At 37.6% G+C, this 18,997-nt stretch overlaps 1 protein-coding gene across 1 annotated transcript in view; it reads right to left on the bottom strand.

Annotated features, from left to right (window-relative positions):
• The window catches only part of usp43b (ubiquitin specific peptidase 43b), a 76,791-nt gene that overhangs the window by 23,055 nt on the left and 34,739 nt on the right, over positions 1-18,997 (bottom strand). Inside the window, exons 4-6 of the mRNA XM_060892128.1 lie at positions 9,641-9,733; positions 2,386-2,521; positions 1,678-1,822 (exon numbers count right to left, since the gene is read on the bottom strand). Coding sequence (XP_060748111.1) covers positions 1,678-1,822; positions 2,386-2,521; positions 9,641-9,733 — 374 coding nt within the window. The remainder of the gene's footprint in view (positions 1-1,677; positions 1,823-2,385; positions 2,522-9,640; positions 9,734-18,997) is intronic.

The following is an 18,997-nucleotide window of genomic DNA, read 5'->3' as shown; positions in this document are numbered from 1 at the left end:
TTTTTTTTGTAACACTTTAATTAAAGGCTGAGTTTAAATAGAAACCTTCCAATGAAGCCTTTCAATATTCCAACTTCATATGTAGTTCATAAGTCCACATAAATCATGCATAAGCCCTTCATGATCAAACCTAACATGAATAATATAACATTTATAAATAAATACTTGTGTCAGTGCTTAATGGAATGAGTTTGTATACAGACAGAAGAATGAAGAAGTGAATTTAATTCAATAAAAGCTTGAATAGTTTCTGTATATTATCTCTTGACTAATTGGAGTTCTATTCATAATCATGTGATTTAGACATACTGTAAGTGATGCACAATGAGTTTCAAAGTCAGCAGGGAAATGATCATAACATGACAGAGTTTACTTTTAGTTTTAGAAGTTAGCACTAAATGTAAATATATTAACACTCAGAGGTTAAACCCTTAAAGTATTAAGTTTTTAATGAAACTTTAATTATATGATAGTGATGTCTTTTGTTTCACTCCAAAACAGAGAAGGCTGTCTGCAGCAGTGGCATGTGCAAGACCTACAGTTTATCTTTAAGTGCTGAGATCACACACTGGTGACATTTCTGTCATTATACCGAAGTCCATCAGTCGTATGTACAGTCGTATGCAAATGTACAATGTTCTGGAATGGCCATCCCAGTCCCCAGGCCTGAATATCATTGAACATCTGTGGGGTGATTTGAAGCGGGCTGTCCATGCTCGGCAACCATCAAACCTAACTGAACTGGAGATGTTTTGTAAGGAGGAATGGTCCAAAATACATTCATCTAGAATCCAGACACTCATTACAGGTTATAGGAAGCATAGGCTAGAGGCGGTTATTTCGGCTAAAGGAAGCTCTACTAAATGTGATTTTTCTGTTGGGGTGCCCAAATTTATGCACCTTTCTAATTTAGTTTTGATGCATATTGCACATTTTCTGTTAATCCAATAAACCTCATTTCACTACTGAAATATTACTGTGTCCTTCAGTTAGTTGATAGATCAAAATGAAATCGCTGATCCAAACATCCAAATATTTATAAATGAAAATCATGAAAATTGTCAGGGGTTCCTAAACTTTTGCATACAACTGTACTTGTATCACCATGACGGCCAAAGAAATGCTAATGTAATGATGTTTCTTTTGCTATATACACAATTCCATCAGTAGAGTTAAATGTTTATCATTGCCCATAATATTATTTACTGAAAGAACGAATGTTTATCCTGGTATTGTGTGTGTGTGTGTTTGTGAATGTATGAAAATGTAGGTGAATCTTTGTCTTGTACCTTTGTTCTGTCAGATGAATAGAATTCTGAGCAGCTGCTATTCTTCCTGAAAACTCCTTTTGATTTTTAATGTTAGATCGTGTCTGAAACTCAAGGCCACGCTGCCTTGTTTCATAAGGCCTGTGTGCATTACTGTTGAATAGGCTGCCTGTAAACCCTAGAGAAATCATACTCCATCAGAAACAAAGGTACCAATCTGTTCTGTTCCTTGTTGGCAGGTGGACCATGTAGGATACAGCTTTCTACAGATTTGATTTCTCAGAGTGTATATACTAAAATAAACAATAAATGGATATGTTTAATGTGAAATGCCATAATATCTGTGGCTTGAAAACAATTTTTATGCTGAGTAAGAAAAGTAGTGTTCGATAACGTTTTTGTAGTTTACCTGATATTCTCGTGGATCCTCCCCTGATGTAAAGAGGCGGGGCTTGGAAGGCGTAAATGACATCATTTTCTGCGATGCTGGTCAAATCATCGTCATCAAAAAAGGAGCGTTGGAAACCAGTAGTGTAAATTTCAGTCAAAATCACCTAGAGCAAAAGAAAGACATATTAATAAAAGTGCTGTTTACTTGTTAAGACTATATCCCAAAAAGAATTCAGTGTGAAACACTTGAATCGCTTTTAACTAATGACTTCAATAAATATTTTTAATTGCCTGCTAATTCGTCCATACGTGACACATTATCGGAGCTACTAAATCTAATGCAGTGAAGAAAAGAAAGAAAAGGAAAAAGAAAACACTGTCTTTTTTTTCTTTTTAATGAATATTGAGTATGGCATTAGAATACGGTTGTGTATGTTTCGGTTTCCTTTGGGGTTTGGGGGTTTGTCCCTGGCCAAGGAAATAAACTTGGTGGGCTTAAATGTGCACAAATAAAGCGAGATTGATCTGGAAATACAGCTTGTTCTTTTCAATGTAGAGCAAAGAACTGGATGTTCTGCTGAGTAATGCCACTTTTTAAAAGTTGAACTCAATCTAACTACTATAAAGCCAATGAAAGGATAGGACAATAATACATCTTTGTGTGTGTGTGTGTGTGTGTGTGTGTGTGTGTGTGTGTGTGTGTGTGTGTGTGTGTTTCTATGCTCACTTGGTCCGGGGAAATCTTGCCCTCATCTGCCACCATTCTGCGCAGGCAAGCCAGAGAACCGAATAAAGGCACAGCTAGTCCCACTCTTAAATACCTCTGCCCTTTAGTGCTGAACACCAGAGTCACACACAGTGGCCTAAATCACACACACACACACACACAAAATTTCAGTAAATACATATACAAATACAATACATTTCTACATCAATACATTTAGTGTGAATTATGCGTATGTATTATTTGAAAAAATAAATAAAGAAATAAAATAATAAAATCTTTACTTTATTTAACCACCTTAGTAGATCAGGAATAATCTGTCTAATAATAAGTCTATGCAAATGTGTTATAAAAACTCAAATCCTGCTCAACTTCCCACATTTTTAATAGATGGCAGCTTCTGGGCATCAGGTTTTACACTTAGCTCACCAAAACATAGGCTTGCACCATTACTATGTGAAAGACTTATTCTACTGACGCTGTAGAAAATGTTGAGCTCTGTTTCTAAACTAGTTCAACAAGTTCATTTTTGGTGTAGATATTTAACAGCCTTGAGCTGCTGAAGTTGCTAGAACTTCACCTTTGCCATTTGCAAATTTGACCAAACTCATCAGTAAACATTCAGCTAATTCAGTAGCTGTTTTCATCTAACACCAATTGCCACCTGACAAAGACAGACTAATTAGCCACATTAAGCTAGAATCTGGTCTAGTCTGGTTTGGTCAGGTGGATAAGTCTGCAGCTCACTAACTCAACTCAGATATTTTCTACCTAATGTTCACAGATGACTGTTCATTGACCTTCTGCATGAGACACACCTATGGGAGCTTCCTTCCGCTGTGAAGATGATCTGACAGACAACTTCAAAGCTCTGTGTTCTTTTGTAAAGGCAACTTGTATTTCTCAAAGAGAAACTGATTTCAACCAAAACAATCAAATGGAAAAGAAACATGGAACATGTGTGACTTTGAGTATTGTTGGTTTTTTATCAGAAAACACTTGGTTTGTGGGGTCACAGTTGAGGGGTCACACAGCAGGGGCGAAGTGTGTCTTGTTTTGAGGGTCAGCAGCTTTAAAGGGGGTCAGAATGGGGAAAGTGATAGGGTTCGAGTGTGCGGCTCGGCACACAGCCAAGGAAAACAAAGAGAAGAAAAGCAGCAGATAAAAGTTTTGATTCGGAGATGTGAAAGTCAAAACGATGCAGTTCAAACTCTTCACAGTGTTGCATGGTATTTTAAAATAATAATATTACTAATGTGACTTTTGTTTGGTTCTAAATCGATTTTAAAATAATAGATTCTTGTTATTTTCTTTTTCAAGTCTGCATGAGCATCAGTGACTGAACTGGTGATTGAGTTCTTCTTGACTAAAGAACTTCTTCTAGAGACGTGAAACCCTTTATCTGGAATAATTACAATTGGATAGTGAAAGTAAAAGGAAAAAAAAAAAGTGCTTGTCAAGAAACCAGCCTAAAATGTGTGCCTTTGGACTGGAGGAGGAAAGTGGAGTAATCAGTGGAAACCCTCGAAGAACAGAAAGGACATGAAAACTCACACAGGCCAGAGATGGCAGCTAAACCCCCAACCTTGGTGGTGTGATGCCAAGATACTAAACTTTACTATATTTTATTACATTATCTTATAATCATTGTTAATGTCTCTGGACACTGTGGAAGAGTTAAATCATGTATGGATGATTAAACTGCTATGTCGCACAAGCCTGGGTGAATGCTAGCCTGCCCAGCCTGACAAAAAAGACGACCAGTAATGGCTCAGACACATAATTCTCTTGTCCCCTTTGCCTGGAATACTGATTTATCCACTCCTACAGGTAAAGGGTCAATTCCATGTAATAGTAATAAATTCATTTATTTTAATATTTTTCAAGTGCAATCTTCTAATCTTGGCAACATCCAATATTTAAATATTTGACTAATGATATAAAAGAGAAAACTAAATTAAAATCTCTACATACAGAGAAAATCTCTACACCATAGGATACCCTGTTTCCCTTCGATTTACAGTACGAGCCATGTGTGTTTTTTTTCCAGCAGATAAAAACACATCTATGAAATGAAAAGGTAAGACAATCCAAGGCTGGAAATGAAAACCTTCAGACATGCAATTAACCTGACAAAAGCCTTTTACACACAAACAGGCTAATCTGTTTATGGACACCCACCAAGGCTGTGACACGATAAACAGAGAAGGCCGGCGTTTAATCAATCGGATGTGGGAAGTGTTCCTAATGTTTTCTCTGGCTGTGGGAAATGTTCCTAATTCTATGGTGTGACTCAGTTGTGTGGCATGTCCCCGAGAGAAACCCAGCTCCATTCACTGAACCGAAACTTCAACTGGTAGATCAGGCCTGGCCACTGGAGATATTTCATATAGTTACCTGTATCAGATTTCCTCCTGGCAGTGAACCATTTCTAGATACATCTGTACAGCGCAGTGAAGCTTGATGAAAATGAAAATGCAGAAATAAATGTGTGTGTGGGTCACCACTATAAAACATGTAAGAAGTCAGCACGTGCATCCAAAATCACATACCGATGAACTATTTTGTGGCAATTTGTCATGTGAATAGTGTGAGAGGAAGAGGTGCACTTCAAGTACCCTTAAAGGATGATGCATTTATTCAACTTAAAAAAAAAAAAAAAAAAAAAAAGAATTTTGGACACTTCATGCACTCAGCAATTGCAACTTTGCTTTACGTAGCAGAGGAGAAGTGAAGGTACCAGGCGTTGATGCTGGATGAGAAAATGATAAATATTCAAGATGGCCGACGACACCGCGGTGGACAAGACGACGTACAATTCGACGTTAATTCGTTATTATTTTAAAATGTTGCTGATCAAGTCAAGTCAAGAAGCTTTTATTGTCATTTCAACCATATATAGCTGTTGCAGTACATAGTGAAATGAGACAACGTTTCTCCAGGATCAAGGTGCTACATAGAAACAAAGACAGGGCTAAAGACTTGTAAGTAGTCTTAGCCACATAAAGTGCAACTGTGCAACCTGGTGCAAACAGTGCAGGACAAGACAAACAAGACAGACAAGACAGTGCAGGACAAAAGACAGTGCAGGACTAAAGACAGTGCAGGACCAGACAGTGCAGGACAAGACAGTGCAGGACAATGACAGTGCAGACACAAGTTACAAGACAATACAAAAAGTACAAAAAATGCAGTACACAAAAGACAATAAATAGTAAACAGTCACAGAAACAGCGCCGACCGACCAGTGTTAATACTGTATGTGTTAATATAGTATGTGCGAAATGGCTGAGATATTGTACAGTATGTGCAAAAACGGCTGAAATGTTGGGTGTATTTGATGTAAAGCAAATTTGATGTAAATTTGATGTAAATTTGATGTAAAGCAAATTAATGAAATAAACTGTCTCTGTTCTGTCAGATAAAAACAATGGCATAATTTGACCTGATTACTACTATCTGATCATGAAGACACTGTTTTTTTTCTTTCATTCTTGTTGTCCATTTACTAGAATCAAGAACAGTCAGAGGAACAAAGGCTAGAATTTCTGTAAAACAATGCACCCATTATTTCAATACACAACTTCAATTCATTTCTATAATAATTGGTATTTTTTTATATGTCAAAAATTTTGGAATCTTTTGTGGCACACATTTTAAGCAGGGCGTTGTACTTAACATTGATCCGTTCACATTTTAAGACTGAAAGACATTTGGCAGATAAGCCACCAAGAGCCGAGACTACAGCCATGAAGCATATCTACTTAAGACAGATCTGCCTACTGAACTGCTTCAGCAGACTAGGAATAAACAGTGAAGTGTTGAGGATAATCTGGGTTTATGTGTGTGCGTGTGTGTGTGTGTGTGTGTGTGTGTGTGTGTGTGTGTGCGTGTGTATGTGTGTGTCATAAAAGCTGCTTGGCCACCCTCATTTGTGACAAGTAAAAATATATACAAATACGTTTAAAAAAAGAAATTTTATTTATATTAAAATTATTTATAATATTTATTTTCAACAATATTTGTGTATCGAACACATTAATACTGAGATCTTTAACTCTGTGTACCCTTCATTTACTAAATTCAATTAAGGGATACATTTGAAAAGATAGAAAGTAAATTGGATGCAGAGGATATGAAGCCCTTATTAACCTTCTGTGTGTGTGTGAGTGTGTGTGTGTGAGAGAGAGTGAGAGAGAGAGAGATGCAGAGCCAAGCACACCCTGGCACCATAACCGGAGGGGTGTGAGTGTGGGACAGAGAGGCTGCCCAACACTGACAACACTAAGGCAGCTTAACACTAAATCAGCCGCTCTAATTACCAGCCTCACCTCCCTGCTGCTGGAGCAGCCTGTGTCATTAACACTGTCTTGGCATTGTATCCAAAAAAAAAACAAAACAAAAAAACAATGTCCTGACACACCAGCTCACTAAAGGTAAATAAAATCTGGAGCAAACACTGCACAGAACAGAGAGGAAATCTCATAAACTGTCACATGCTATACTTATTGTTCAGATTTATCGTAAGCGCAGAAACCGTATAGTCATCACGCTGTCACGTGACATTTAGCTCAGCTGTAACACAATTTAAATATGGGTTATTTAAACAGAATACGAGTGTATACATGCGCAGTATATGTAAATGAGCGTGTGACAGCGTGTGGGATGATTTGGGAACATGTGTACTGCACGCCCCTGTGAGTGTTTACACATGTGAATAGGCGACTCGTCAAAAATGTCAGGATTTCCCCTGCAGGCCCAAGCGCAGTGCTCACAGGGTGCGGTGTGCTTCATGGTTCCAGTCTGAATGTGCTATTGTTTTTGATATTAGGAGGAGCCCTTTGAGTCGATTGTCGCTGAATGTAACCAGACAGCTCGGCCCTGTTCTTCTGAATGCTTGGTCTCCTGGAGTGCTGCTATAAATAGATATTTCCTCTTGTTCCTGCATACTGCATAACAGGTGAAGATACCAGAAAGCACTGTTTGGTTTACACTGTAATGCTGGACATCAATTCAGCAAGTCCAGACCAGTGAGAAGACTCTGGAGAGGACTATACTAGGGGTTTCATAATACTAACCCCAAATTCTGTCAGATGTGTTAAGGTGGGGTTTCGATTCGGTACTTCGGCTCCCGAGAATCTTAAGGCGTGCATATTGAAATAAAAGCAAAGGGGAAGGGAGCATAATAAAACATTGGTCATCTGACTAAACCTTTAATGGTGTGGACATTGAAAGGGGGTGAGTCTGAAGTGAGGTATTCCTCCACTACCGGATATGAACTTCCAGATCACCGTGGTTATACTGTATCTGTAGCCTGGACTGAATGAACTGCCTGAACGTAGCAGAAAGAGTATGCTTTGTGTGTATGTGTGTGTGTGTGAGAGACAGAAGAGAGTGTTGAGTCATGATTTCGTCTAGTTTTGTGGAATTAGTGCCGCCTTTTTTCACGCACATCCGACAGAATCAGCACTGTAATGTTTTCTTCCTGGCAGTCAGTATCCTCCCACACACCAGACCTTAGACCATGTCAATTTTCCTAAATAAGCTCCCAGATGAAGCTCACGTATTACCAGATCTCACGTATTGCCTGTGCGCCTGTTTAGGGATATCTTGGTATTATAACTCGTATTATAGTGCTTTTTGCACTTAATTTCAAACATGTCATGGTACTACCTTTATTGAAAAGTTCTAATCTTGACCTCACTGTGTACAATAATTACTGAGCCATATCCTTTATCTCAAAGGTTTTAGAGAAAGCTTGTTTATTATAAAGTACCGTAGCCTCTCCTAATTTAAGCTATAAGTTTCATTTATGACAAACAGCTTACGTCATTATGCAGTCAGTTGAATGTTTAGTGTATGACTCGATACACAGATATATTTAATTAAGAGCTTTGTGTCACACGATGATATATAGTAAGCCATATTGTTAGACCCATAATAAAGTAATAATAAATAATAAATATTTTTTTTTTCATTAAGGGGAAACGGTGGCTTAGTGGTTAGCACGTTCGCCTCACACCTCCAGGGTTATGGGTTCGATTCTCGCCTCCGCCGTGTGTGTGGAGTTTGCATGTTCTCCCTGTGCCTCGGGGGTTTCCTCCGGGTACTCCGGTTTCATCCCCCAGTCCAAAGACATGCATGGTAGGTTGATTGGCATCTCTGGAAAATTGTCCGTAGTGTGTGATTGCGTGAGTGAATGAGAGTGTGTGTGTGTGCCCTGCGATGGGTTGGCACTCCGTCCAGGGTGTATCCTGCCTTGATGCCCGATGACGCCTGAGATAGGCACAGGCTCCCCGTGACGCAAGAATAGTTCGGATAAGCGGTAGAAGATGAATGAATGAAGTTCATTAAGTATTTCTGATCTGTGCAGCTCTCCAGTACTGAATTCACTCCTGCTCTATAACTGGTCCAAACTATCTAACTAACTAACTGGTCTATAACTGGCCTGTATTCATGAAAATTCTTAGTGCAAAAGGTTGCTCCTAGTGATGAAATTTTAAGAAAATTCTTAGAAATGTGAGCGTTTCACCTGAAGATAAAAGAGAAGATCCTAGTAAAGATGAAAGTTATTCACAAAGCATCTTAACCCTCAGAAAGTCTTAGGAGTAAAGACGAGGACTTTTAAGAGGCTTAAGAGATTCTTTAGCAGAAGAGAAAATGACCAAAAGGTGAAGAGGGAGAAGAAATGAATACACTCACTCACTCATTTTCTACCGCTTATCCGAACTACCTCGGGTCACGAGGAGCCTGTGCCTATCTCAGGTGTCATCGGGCATCAAGGCAGGATACACCGTGCCCCCCAGAAATGAATACATTTACATTATATTTATTATATTTATAACATACAGATGTTAATGCATCTCTATGATCGGTCTCTATGATCGGTCATGAACGTAATCCCTACATGATATAGTCTCAAATTTATTTTGTCTCTTAACATAGAGACAAAATAAAGGCTTATAATAGACCATATATTGGACAACCAATCAAAGTCTTCAAAAGAATGTGTCATACCTAGTAACAGGGTTTAGCTCCGCCTCCTCTGTAAGATAAAAGTGTTTGTATTTTGCTTGCTCAGAGATGCTCTGAGATTGGTCCTGAATCACACTTAAGCTGAGATTGCTAGTTAGACATTTTTAAGCTAAATTAGGAGCTCTCTGAGATCATCCTTAGACTCTTTATGAATAAGGGCCCAGATGTTTATCAGCGGTCAGATGTTTACTGAAAACGGCGTGTGGGGTTGAGCTATACTCACCTGGTCTGACGCAAAGGGATGGGAAGAGAGATGCACAGGAACGGATCGAATGTGTGACTCTGCTTAAGGCAATGAGGACATGTGAGCGATGACCTAGGAGAGAGAAGAATGATACAAATGAATAGAAAAATTAGGATATATTGGATAGGGTTTACCCTAAATGTTGTTTATTTTTAACTTCCTTAAGGGGTTCTTACTCAATCGTACGGTTCTACGAAGATTACCTCTTTAGTGGGTTTGATGGAATGTTGTTTTTTACAGAGTGCATTAACAACAAGATACTTTTGTGTGCTATTAAGTTCAAAAAGAGAAAAAAGGGTGCAGAGGGAACAAGTGCTTCCAATCTATTTACCCTACATAAGCAGGAACTCGGTTCATGGACGTTCAATTTTTGTTAGTAAACAGAAATGTACAATCGTTGTGTAACAATTGTGTAAATGTCATGGAACACGGAGCTACAGGAAAATAATCAATTTCATTGTAGAAGTTGATTACTTTTTAAAACGAGACACTTTTATCTAGTAAAATCTAGTCATCTTTTATTATCTAGTAATATGCCTGTATTGGTGTGTTATGGGGAGTGAGATCAATTGTAAAGGATGTGATGTCACAAAAAATAAAAAATCTACAACAGAAAAGATGATTTCTGCCAGACAGATGGAACGCCACACACAAACGTTTCCAGTTTATTGCATCATTCTTACCACTGCCTTTAAAACACTCTGTAGCTTAGAGCGAATTCACACATGTGCTTTGCTTAGAAAAATAATATGGTGTTTCTTCCTGACAGTGAGATGATGTGATTTATGAGAACTGATCCAAAATTAATATTCTAATTATCCAATAATATCTAAAGACAAAACTTCAGCTAAAATGAGAAATGAGGAAAAAATAACAGCATCAATATTCCACCTGGCACTGAGAGAGAGAGAGAGAGAGAGAGAGAGAGAGAGGGAGAGGGAGAGAGAGAGAGAAATCAGGATGGGGCAGAAAAGATATAGAGAGAGAGACAGAGAGAGAAACAGAGAGAGAGAGAGAGAGAGAGAGAGAGAGAGAGAGAGAGAGAGAGAGAGAGAGAGAGAGAGAGAGAGAAATCAGGATGGGGCAGAAAAGATAGAGAGACAGAGAGAGAGAGAGAGAGAGAGAGAGAGAGAGAGAGAGAGAGAGAGAGAGAGAGGTTTAAGAAAGGTCTATTCAGCTCCAGCCAGCTGCCTGCTCCCTTCTTCAATAACAGAGCTGCAGCTCACCCACTGAGTCTCTGTTCCTGAAAAGACACCAATCAGCCGTAGCTGCTCTCTGCATACAAACAACTCACTCCAGCTGCACAGATGAGCTGCTGAGCGCATTACTCTGAGCAGCCTGTACACACGCCATACACAAGGCTGGTACACCACATGTGCAAACATATTTAACTACATATAGCATCACACCACCCTTCAAACATGACAGACAGAGCAACAATAACATGTCATGAATCTCGAAGAACTTTGATACATGATGCCATTACAATTTACAGGTTAAAATGAATTACAAAACAAACATATATAGAAAATTCATTCAATGAATTCAAAGTTTGGTTTAATGTTTACACAAACAAAATAGAAGGAAAAACTTCTGCAATTAAATATTTTACGCTTTAAACATTTACCCCTGAACATCAGATCAGCTGCTTCCAAACAAATGAACATTTTTATGCAAAAATATCTGATTATTTTTTATTTATAATACAAATTTCCAGATTCTTTAGATGTTGTTAACCTAAAATCCATGTGTAAATGTGCATCTTAACAATCAGCTCTAAAATCTGCAATGCTTAAGAAACTGCTTGCAACAGAAATTAGATATCTTCTAAAATAAGCTATATCACGGCTAGAAAATAAATAATCTCCTCTAACACACTTCTTCCCTCTGCATGAGCATTATCTTCTATTCGTGTGCTGTGTGGGATGACGTGATGTAGGTGAAAAGTTTCAGTCAAGATTGATTTTCACTTCAAAATTAAATGCTTTCAATTAAATGAATTGTGTAACATCTCCACCAGTCATCACCTGAATCTGACAGGTTAAAGCCTAGACATGTTTTTGAAGGCTGATCATTTGAGAGGAAATAGATATTATACTACTTCACTCTTGGAGTCTCCTGAAAAATCAATAGAGAAAAAAATTCTGAAATACAAAACTGCCAATGAGACTCCCAAATTATACAAAGAGCTTTTTTTTCTGTCTTTCCAAAGTTTGTTATATTCCAGTTATTTCCAAATGCTGTTTATGGTAGAAAGTTCTTGATAAAGATTACATTCATTTCGATTAAATAATAAACCCTTGATAATATAATAACATTCGGAAAATGGTGTTTTATTGACCGAACCCTAACTTTAATTCTGAACTGTTTGAATAATATTAAATATCCAAGATTTAAAATCAGATATTAAAATCCACGTAAACTAGACAACTTTCTCACTAGAGGTTTATTTATTTATTGGGAATGAGATTATCTAGTTACAAGTCTAACATATATCCTTTATGATACTTCAACATTCTGTCTTGTTTGTTATAAATCATTTTTTTTTTTGGTATTGTAAGAAAATAAAACAATGAGGGTGAAGATCTTAATTCCAGCGTAGTAGTGAGAAAATACATGAAGTACTTCTGGTTCATCGGAGTCTAAAAGAACGCAAGACAAATTCCTGCTCAAACCTTTTATACTATATTGGCTTTAATGTAAATTGAGTGTAAGAACTGAGTGCCTCCCAAATGGCTGGGTGATACAGTACTACCGTCTAGCCGGATGTCTTTAAATGGCGATCACGCTCGCGTATGCCCTTTGTTTAGTGCCGGTCCTTGATGTCCTGCTGCCGCTCCTATACTAACGATTAATCAAGGTTATTCATTTAGAGATCTAAATGTATTAACTTATGATACTTAAGCCTTTTTGGGAATGAGCTCTTTCTGGCATGTATCTTGAAATGAAATGTTGGGTGCAAACAACTGTAATTTCTTATAGTGTACGCTAAACGTCTACATACAGTAAATGAAATTAGTATTAAATGTGCTGTATGTTCGATACACCAGCTGTTGAATGTGAATTTTGAACACAAAACCCCCATGTGGACTCAGGAATGAGTTTATCAGGAATCTGAGACTGTTCTGCTTCATGGTATAATCATGAAAAAGTATATTCAGTCAGAAAACAGGTTTTTCTCTACCTTGTTATAAAGAGGAACTAGTTTTTCTGCATTATCTAAAACAATTTGAAGTTTTGGGAGAACGTTTAGTGGCTGTCTGCACTGGGTGTTTAGTCAATGCTCGGACAAGGCCACTCCTTATGCCAAAGAACTCTGGTTTAAGAACTGTACTAAAGCCATTATGATGTCATGATCCGAGACTGTGGAGACAATGACGCCGGACTGGTGTGCTTTGTTCGGTGACACAGTAGGCTAAAGATTTGCTGTGACCTTTTTTTGAGTCTGTACACGTCATCATTCTGGTATTTGCTCCTTTTAAGCAACGACTCTATCAGGAAGGAAGACAGAAATGAGTGAATGAGCACAGATCACTAATAGCCTGAAAATAATCTCTACAATCTGCTGACTTCTTTTGCTTCACATTTGGCACTCCTGCTCCTGAATCTTCTGACCTGTGTCCTGTTTTATTAGACGGACAGTCGAAAAATTCTGAACACTCTGTAGTTGGGTTTAATATAAATACTATAAAATGAAAAAATATTATTTTATTCAGATTTAACTGATAGGTCAATATGGATATGGTAACTGCAGCACATATAGTAGTTTCTAACAGATGACACAGCACAACCACTTCAGCCACCACTGAATCCTACATTACTTTCTAATCAATCTTACGTTTTGTCTTAGTTTTTAAGACAAAACGTAAGACTGGTGCCAGAAAGTGGCAATGTATTGCACATTGCTCCATAAAAATTGTTTTATTCTTTTTTTATTATCTTATATTCAGTCAGCGTCTATATTTTCACTCTCTGACTATGACTGGCTGTCTATGACCCGGTTGCACATAAACAAACAAACAAACAAACAAATAAATAAATAAGTTTTAATTTAATTTTAAATGTAAAAATTCTAAATGTGGGGGGCACGGTGGCTTAGTGGTTAGCACGTTCGCCTCACACCTCCAGGGTTGGGGGTTCGATTCCCGCCTCCGCCTTGTGTGTGTGGAGTTTGCATGTTCTTGATGCCCGATGACGCCTGAGATAGGCACAGGCTCCCCGTGACCTGAGGTAGTTCGGATAAGCGGTAGAAGATGAATGAATGAATGAATTCTAAATGTAGTATTCAATTTAAATTTTAACCACGGTTACTGTAAGAAATGTTATGTTTAACTGACTCCCATGTCTTATAAGACATCAGACTCCTGTTTATTTGAAATGTAATCTGTAATACTGATAGAATCTTAATTAGATGTAAACAAAACTAGGCATTAGCAACTGAGAGATTCTCATTGGTGAACAAAAAAAAACCTTCCTTTTTTCCTGGTTAAGTATAATCTCTGTCATGTGAATTGGGAATAGATTAATGGACATTTTTTCAGCATGCATGTTAACCTAGCGGGTTTGGTTACACTGCCAGGGATGTAACATGGCAGTGCAGGTGCATGATGGCAAATACTGAAAAACAACACAAACAAAAACAGCTATCATTACACACTTTTCATATCACTTCACAATAGTGGGTGTTATGTAATTCTATCTAAACTGTATCATAATCAAGAGTATTATTTATGACTAGGGTTAAGGTTATGGAAAGCAGAGCATGTACAGTTTCCAAAATTAAAAATCTGGCAGATAGCAAATCTAGAGGTCTGTAAATAAACTTGTCTTGTAACGACTGTAATGATTTTCTGCAATTTACAGAATTTTGTATGTATGGACGATGTTGGGTTAGAGTTAGAAGAGACAGAGCAATCACAGTCTGGTCCATAAATATTTTCCTAATTTTGTCTCTTTACACCTCCACAATGGATTTGAAGTGCAGACTTTCAACTTTAATTCAAAGCATTGAACAAAAAATATTGTATTAATCATTTAGGAATTAGAGCCATTTCTACAAAGTCCCTTCATTATCACAGGCTTTTAATTAAGTGGTCAAACTACAGAAGAATTATTTTGATTACTTGGATGCAAATTCTTAGCAGTCAATGACTGCCTGATGTCTGGATCTCATGGACATCACCAAATGCTGAGTTTCTTCCCTTGACATGTTTAGCCAAGTCTTTGCTCTAGCTACCTTCAGTTTCTACTGTGTTGCTGTTTCTTTCTGTTTTCAGTTTTGTCTTCGGTTCGTTTTGATTGAGATCAGATGACGGACGGTCATTTTAAGAACTGTCCATTTTTTTTTGCTTTTTATATCCTCCTGAGTTGCATTTACAGTATTTTTTGAGTCACTATCCATCTGTACCGTGAAGATATCATCCTATGTTTTTCTTTGACAAGGAAAGATTTCTGTGAGCATCCATTTCAGTTGTCTTCCCTGGACTTCCAAGCCTTTTGTTGTTGCTAAGTTCACCAGTGCATTCTTTCTTTTTAAGAATCTACCACTTCTGATTTGACCACTTCTGAAGTTTCTGCTATTGCTCTCTTTTTTTTCAACCTAATGATGATCTCATTCACTTGCACTGTCACCTCTTTGTCTGTGTTCCAATGAATAGCTACCAAATTCAAATTCATCCATTGGATTCAACTCCAGACCTATTTAAATTACAGGCCATAAATCAGCTTATCGCCAGTTGTGAACCATGAAAATGGAAGGATTACGTAAAAAACAAATCCACTATTTTAAATAGTGTAAGGCACAAAACAAATATTGTGTCACTGTCTAAAGAAATATATGGACCTGACAGTATGCCTCCCAACTTAAAATACTGGACAAAATAAACCCAAACACAGAGGAAAATACTTGCCATGCTGTATTATAAGTATACCTTTTTTTGGTCTATTTTCTATGTATGAAACTGAGGGTAGGCTACTGATGTTCAGCTACCAATCTTGAGATTCTGTTTGCAGGTTTATACGCCAAATTCTCTAATCTATGCCCACTTTTATTCTAAAAGAACATTTAATATTCACGTTATAAGTTTGTATGCATTAAAACATTATGTTAAGCTTATATTCATGCTATGGAACCCAGAGCAGATGATGACTCACATGACTGTAAACTAAATGTGGTTTGTGGTGATGAGGTTTATGACTTTCTAACATTAATTATTATACGTATTAATGAGCAAAGATTAATGTACCATAGCTAGTAACTGTATATCCTAGCTGGCTAAAACTTTGAGTATTTACAATAAGGGATAAAGTTTTAGGGCCTTTACAGATTAAGTGAGATTTCTAAGGATAAAGCCTATACAAATCCCTACATAAATTGAAGTTTGTGTGTGTGTGTGTGTGTGTGTGTGTGTGTGTGTGTGTGTGTGTGTGTGTGTGTGTGTAGTTTGTGTGTGTTCAGCCTTGCAGCAGTCTGGATTGGACATGCCTAAGAGCTGCGCTGACGTAGGTAAGTTATTAAGGGTTTCAGGTTGGATAGACGTCACTGGCTAAAAACTAAACTACTTATTTTACTGCTTTCTCTTTTGAGAAGAAAGTGAGGGATAAAAAACATCAGTGATGCCTCTTGAGATGTTTATGGAAAGCTGTCTTTAACAGTTGTCGTCTGTAATAGTGGCTATGAGTCAATCTGATTACACAATGTTTCTTGATAGTTTATTTCTACTAAAACATAAGCATGAGGTTCATTTATCAACCAGGAGCTGAAGCTGTTTCCAAAGCTGGCAATAGAAATAACAGCATCTTAGCTTAAATCATTTTCCTAGCATTTGAGTTGGCAATTGTGTTGGCACAGCCCCCAAAACAGACATTTGCAATGCTGTGAAAAATTCAATATGCAATAAACAGCCTGTAACTCATCAGAAGTCTCGACTCATGACAAAACTTCTTCAGAACTATAAAATTAGGCTTTTCAGTATCAGTGTTATGGAGGAACGGACCACAGTGATGATACTTGGGCGCCCTGCCCAGATAATTCAGTGAGTGCCAAAGATTATTTTCTTACTTACCAAAAATAACATCTTATTTTTTAATATATATGCTCACTGTCCATTTTATTAGAAACACCTGTACACTTGCAAATTCATGCAGTTTTCCAAACAGCCAATCACATGTCAGCGGTGTAAATCATGCAGATACAGGTCAAGAGCTTCATTCAATGCTCTCATCAAACATCTGAATGAAGAAAAAGTGTGATCTCTGTGTCTCTGTATCCATGACATGGCTGTTGATTAAATATTTGAGTATTTTAGAATATGCTGATCTCTTGAACCTTAAAGCAGATGGTTTACACCAGGTGACGGTCTTCCAGTTTTCAAACACAATCCTGTGCATAGAATTCCTCAGTTCTTCTACAGCTGTGTAAGTCAGCGATTAGTGCTGCATTTGGAACGCTGGAGAGCCGACTCAAATATCTGCAGTTACATATCTACAGAGATATAATATCGTTTTGATGTGCAACTGTAACCAAACTGCTTTTTCCCGACATCTGTTTCTTTTGCCACAGCGTAATGTGTAACAATTCAGAGCCAGAGTCAGTTCTAGCGAGCATGCTTGATGTGTGCTTGACTCTCTTGAGGCAGCATGAGGGTTATATGTAATACTTACACAATATCCATCCTACTCAAAATATCTATAAAAATGAATCTAGAACAGTGTTTGCCGTCCTGACTTGTAAATTTCAGATGTGTGAGAAACGCTGGCCTCCGTCTGTGAGGTGGCAGATTGAGATGAGCAGAAGACAGAAAACTGTTCCACAGAAACAGAGACTGATGGGTATTGATCACGAGAGTTACTCCAGGAAAAAAGAAATTCTATTACACATCTCATTAAACTCAAATTATTTTATTAAACTCTCAATCATTAAAATCACCCACTTAGTCACTGATAATATCTGTTCTCTCTTTCTCTACTGTTCACTCATGCTAGCCCACAGTGAAGCAGGTTTAGCCCTGGATTTCTGAAATGATCATTAGCACAAGCAGATTACTAACGAAGAGGAAAAACACAAGCACATTTAAATAATGGAGGTCTGTGAATCACACACACAAAGCTGCAGCACTACAGTGCTTTAAACAAGTTAAAAAAATACAAACAAATTACAATACAATACAAACTCCACAGTGGGCTAAGATTTTTGTCAGTGTTCTTATTTGATAAACTATAAAAAGAAATCAGACAATAATACTACTATTAGCATTAGTGTAGAAGAGCTAGCACTGATTTGTCTGAAAATGTTGTCAGCATATGTTTACATGACGTGTCCCTAAGCTGAATATAGTTCTATCTCCTGCTGTCAACAAGATCTCAAACGTAATACGGATATGTTATGGGAACAACATCTCATTCTTCAAGTATAAAATCTTACTTAATGTGTAAACTTAGTAGTACCTTTTGTGCTTCAGTGTGAGCGTAAACTGTGCTGTGTTTGTGAATCGCTGACCAAATCGAACTCATTGTTAGCATGCTCGCTAAAACATGCAGCCTTTTCTTTCTTATGATCCCTCAGCGTGTATGAGCTGTGTGTAGGGTTATGTGTATATCACAAGTGAAGATGTGTGAAGAGCTAATGTAAAATAAAAAGTGTCTGAACACTTTTGTTTGGGTGTAAAGCTTGTTTGTTTAGGCTTAAAATCACAAATCCCAACCTCACAACTTAACAAAATGAGGAAGCTGATAGCAAGCCTTAAAAATCCTAGCCACGGGGCATTTGTTTTCCCTGAAGCTTGAAACCTTCATTGATTCTTGTGTGTGTGTGTGTGTGTGTGTGTGTGTGTGTGTAAGAGAGAGAGAGTGAGAGAGAGAGAGAGAGAGAGAGAGAGAGTTTAAGGGTAAACTACACAGTGTGGGAGGATATATGATGAAAACCTCCAGGATGTTCTTGCCTTAAAGCGAGAAAGGAGCTGTTGGAATGCAGGGTGAGCCAAGTGCCTCAAAGTACTCCAATTTTAACCGGACAAAACGACAAATCATTCACTTATGAAATCTCTCATGCGTCCAGCGTCGACTAAAATCCTGAACCCTGAGGTTATGAATCTGAACTTTATGGAAGGCTCTAAAATGCTGGTCATCTGTTGTACAGCCTGTGTAGGTAAACAAAATGACTTAAAAAAAGAAAGAAATAAAAGTGCAAAATTATGTATGCAGTAACTATGTCCCCAAATAAGTAAGTAGAAATGTGTTATCCTTTATTGGATATTTTACACTCATCAGTGTTACATAAAATGAAAAATAAATCCTCTATGTGGATCAGTTCTGATTTCAGAAGCTATAGAAAATTCA

This window comes from Tachysurus vachellii, chromosome 18 (assembly GCF_030014155.1).
Source record: "Tachysurus vachellii isolate PV-2020 chromosome 18, HZAU_Pvac_v1, whole genome shotgun sequence".
Lineage (NCBI taxonomy): Eukaryota > Metazoa > Chordata > Actinopteri > Siluriformes > Bagridae > Tachysurus > Tachysurus vachellii.
This window is presented reverse-complemented; position numbering and strand designations above follow the sequence as displayed.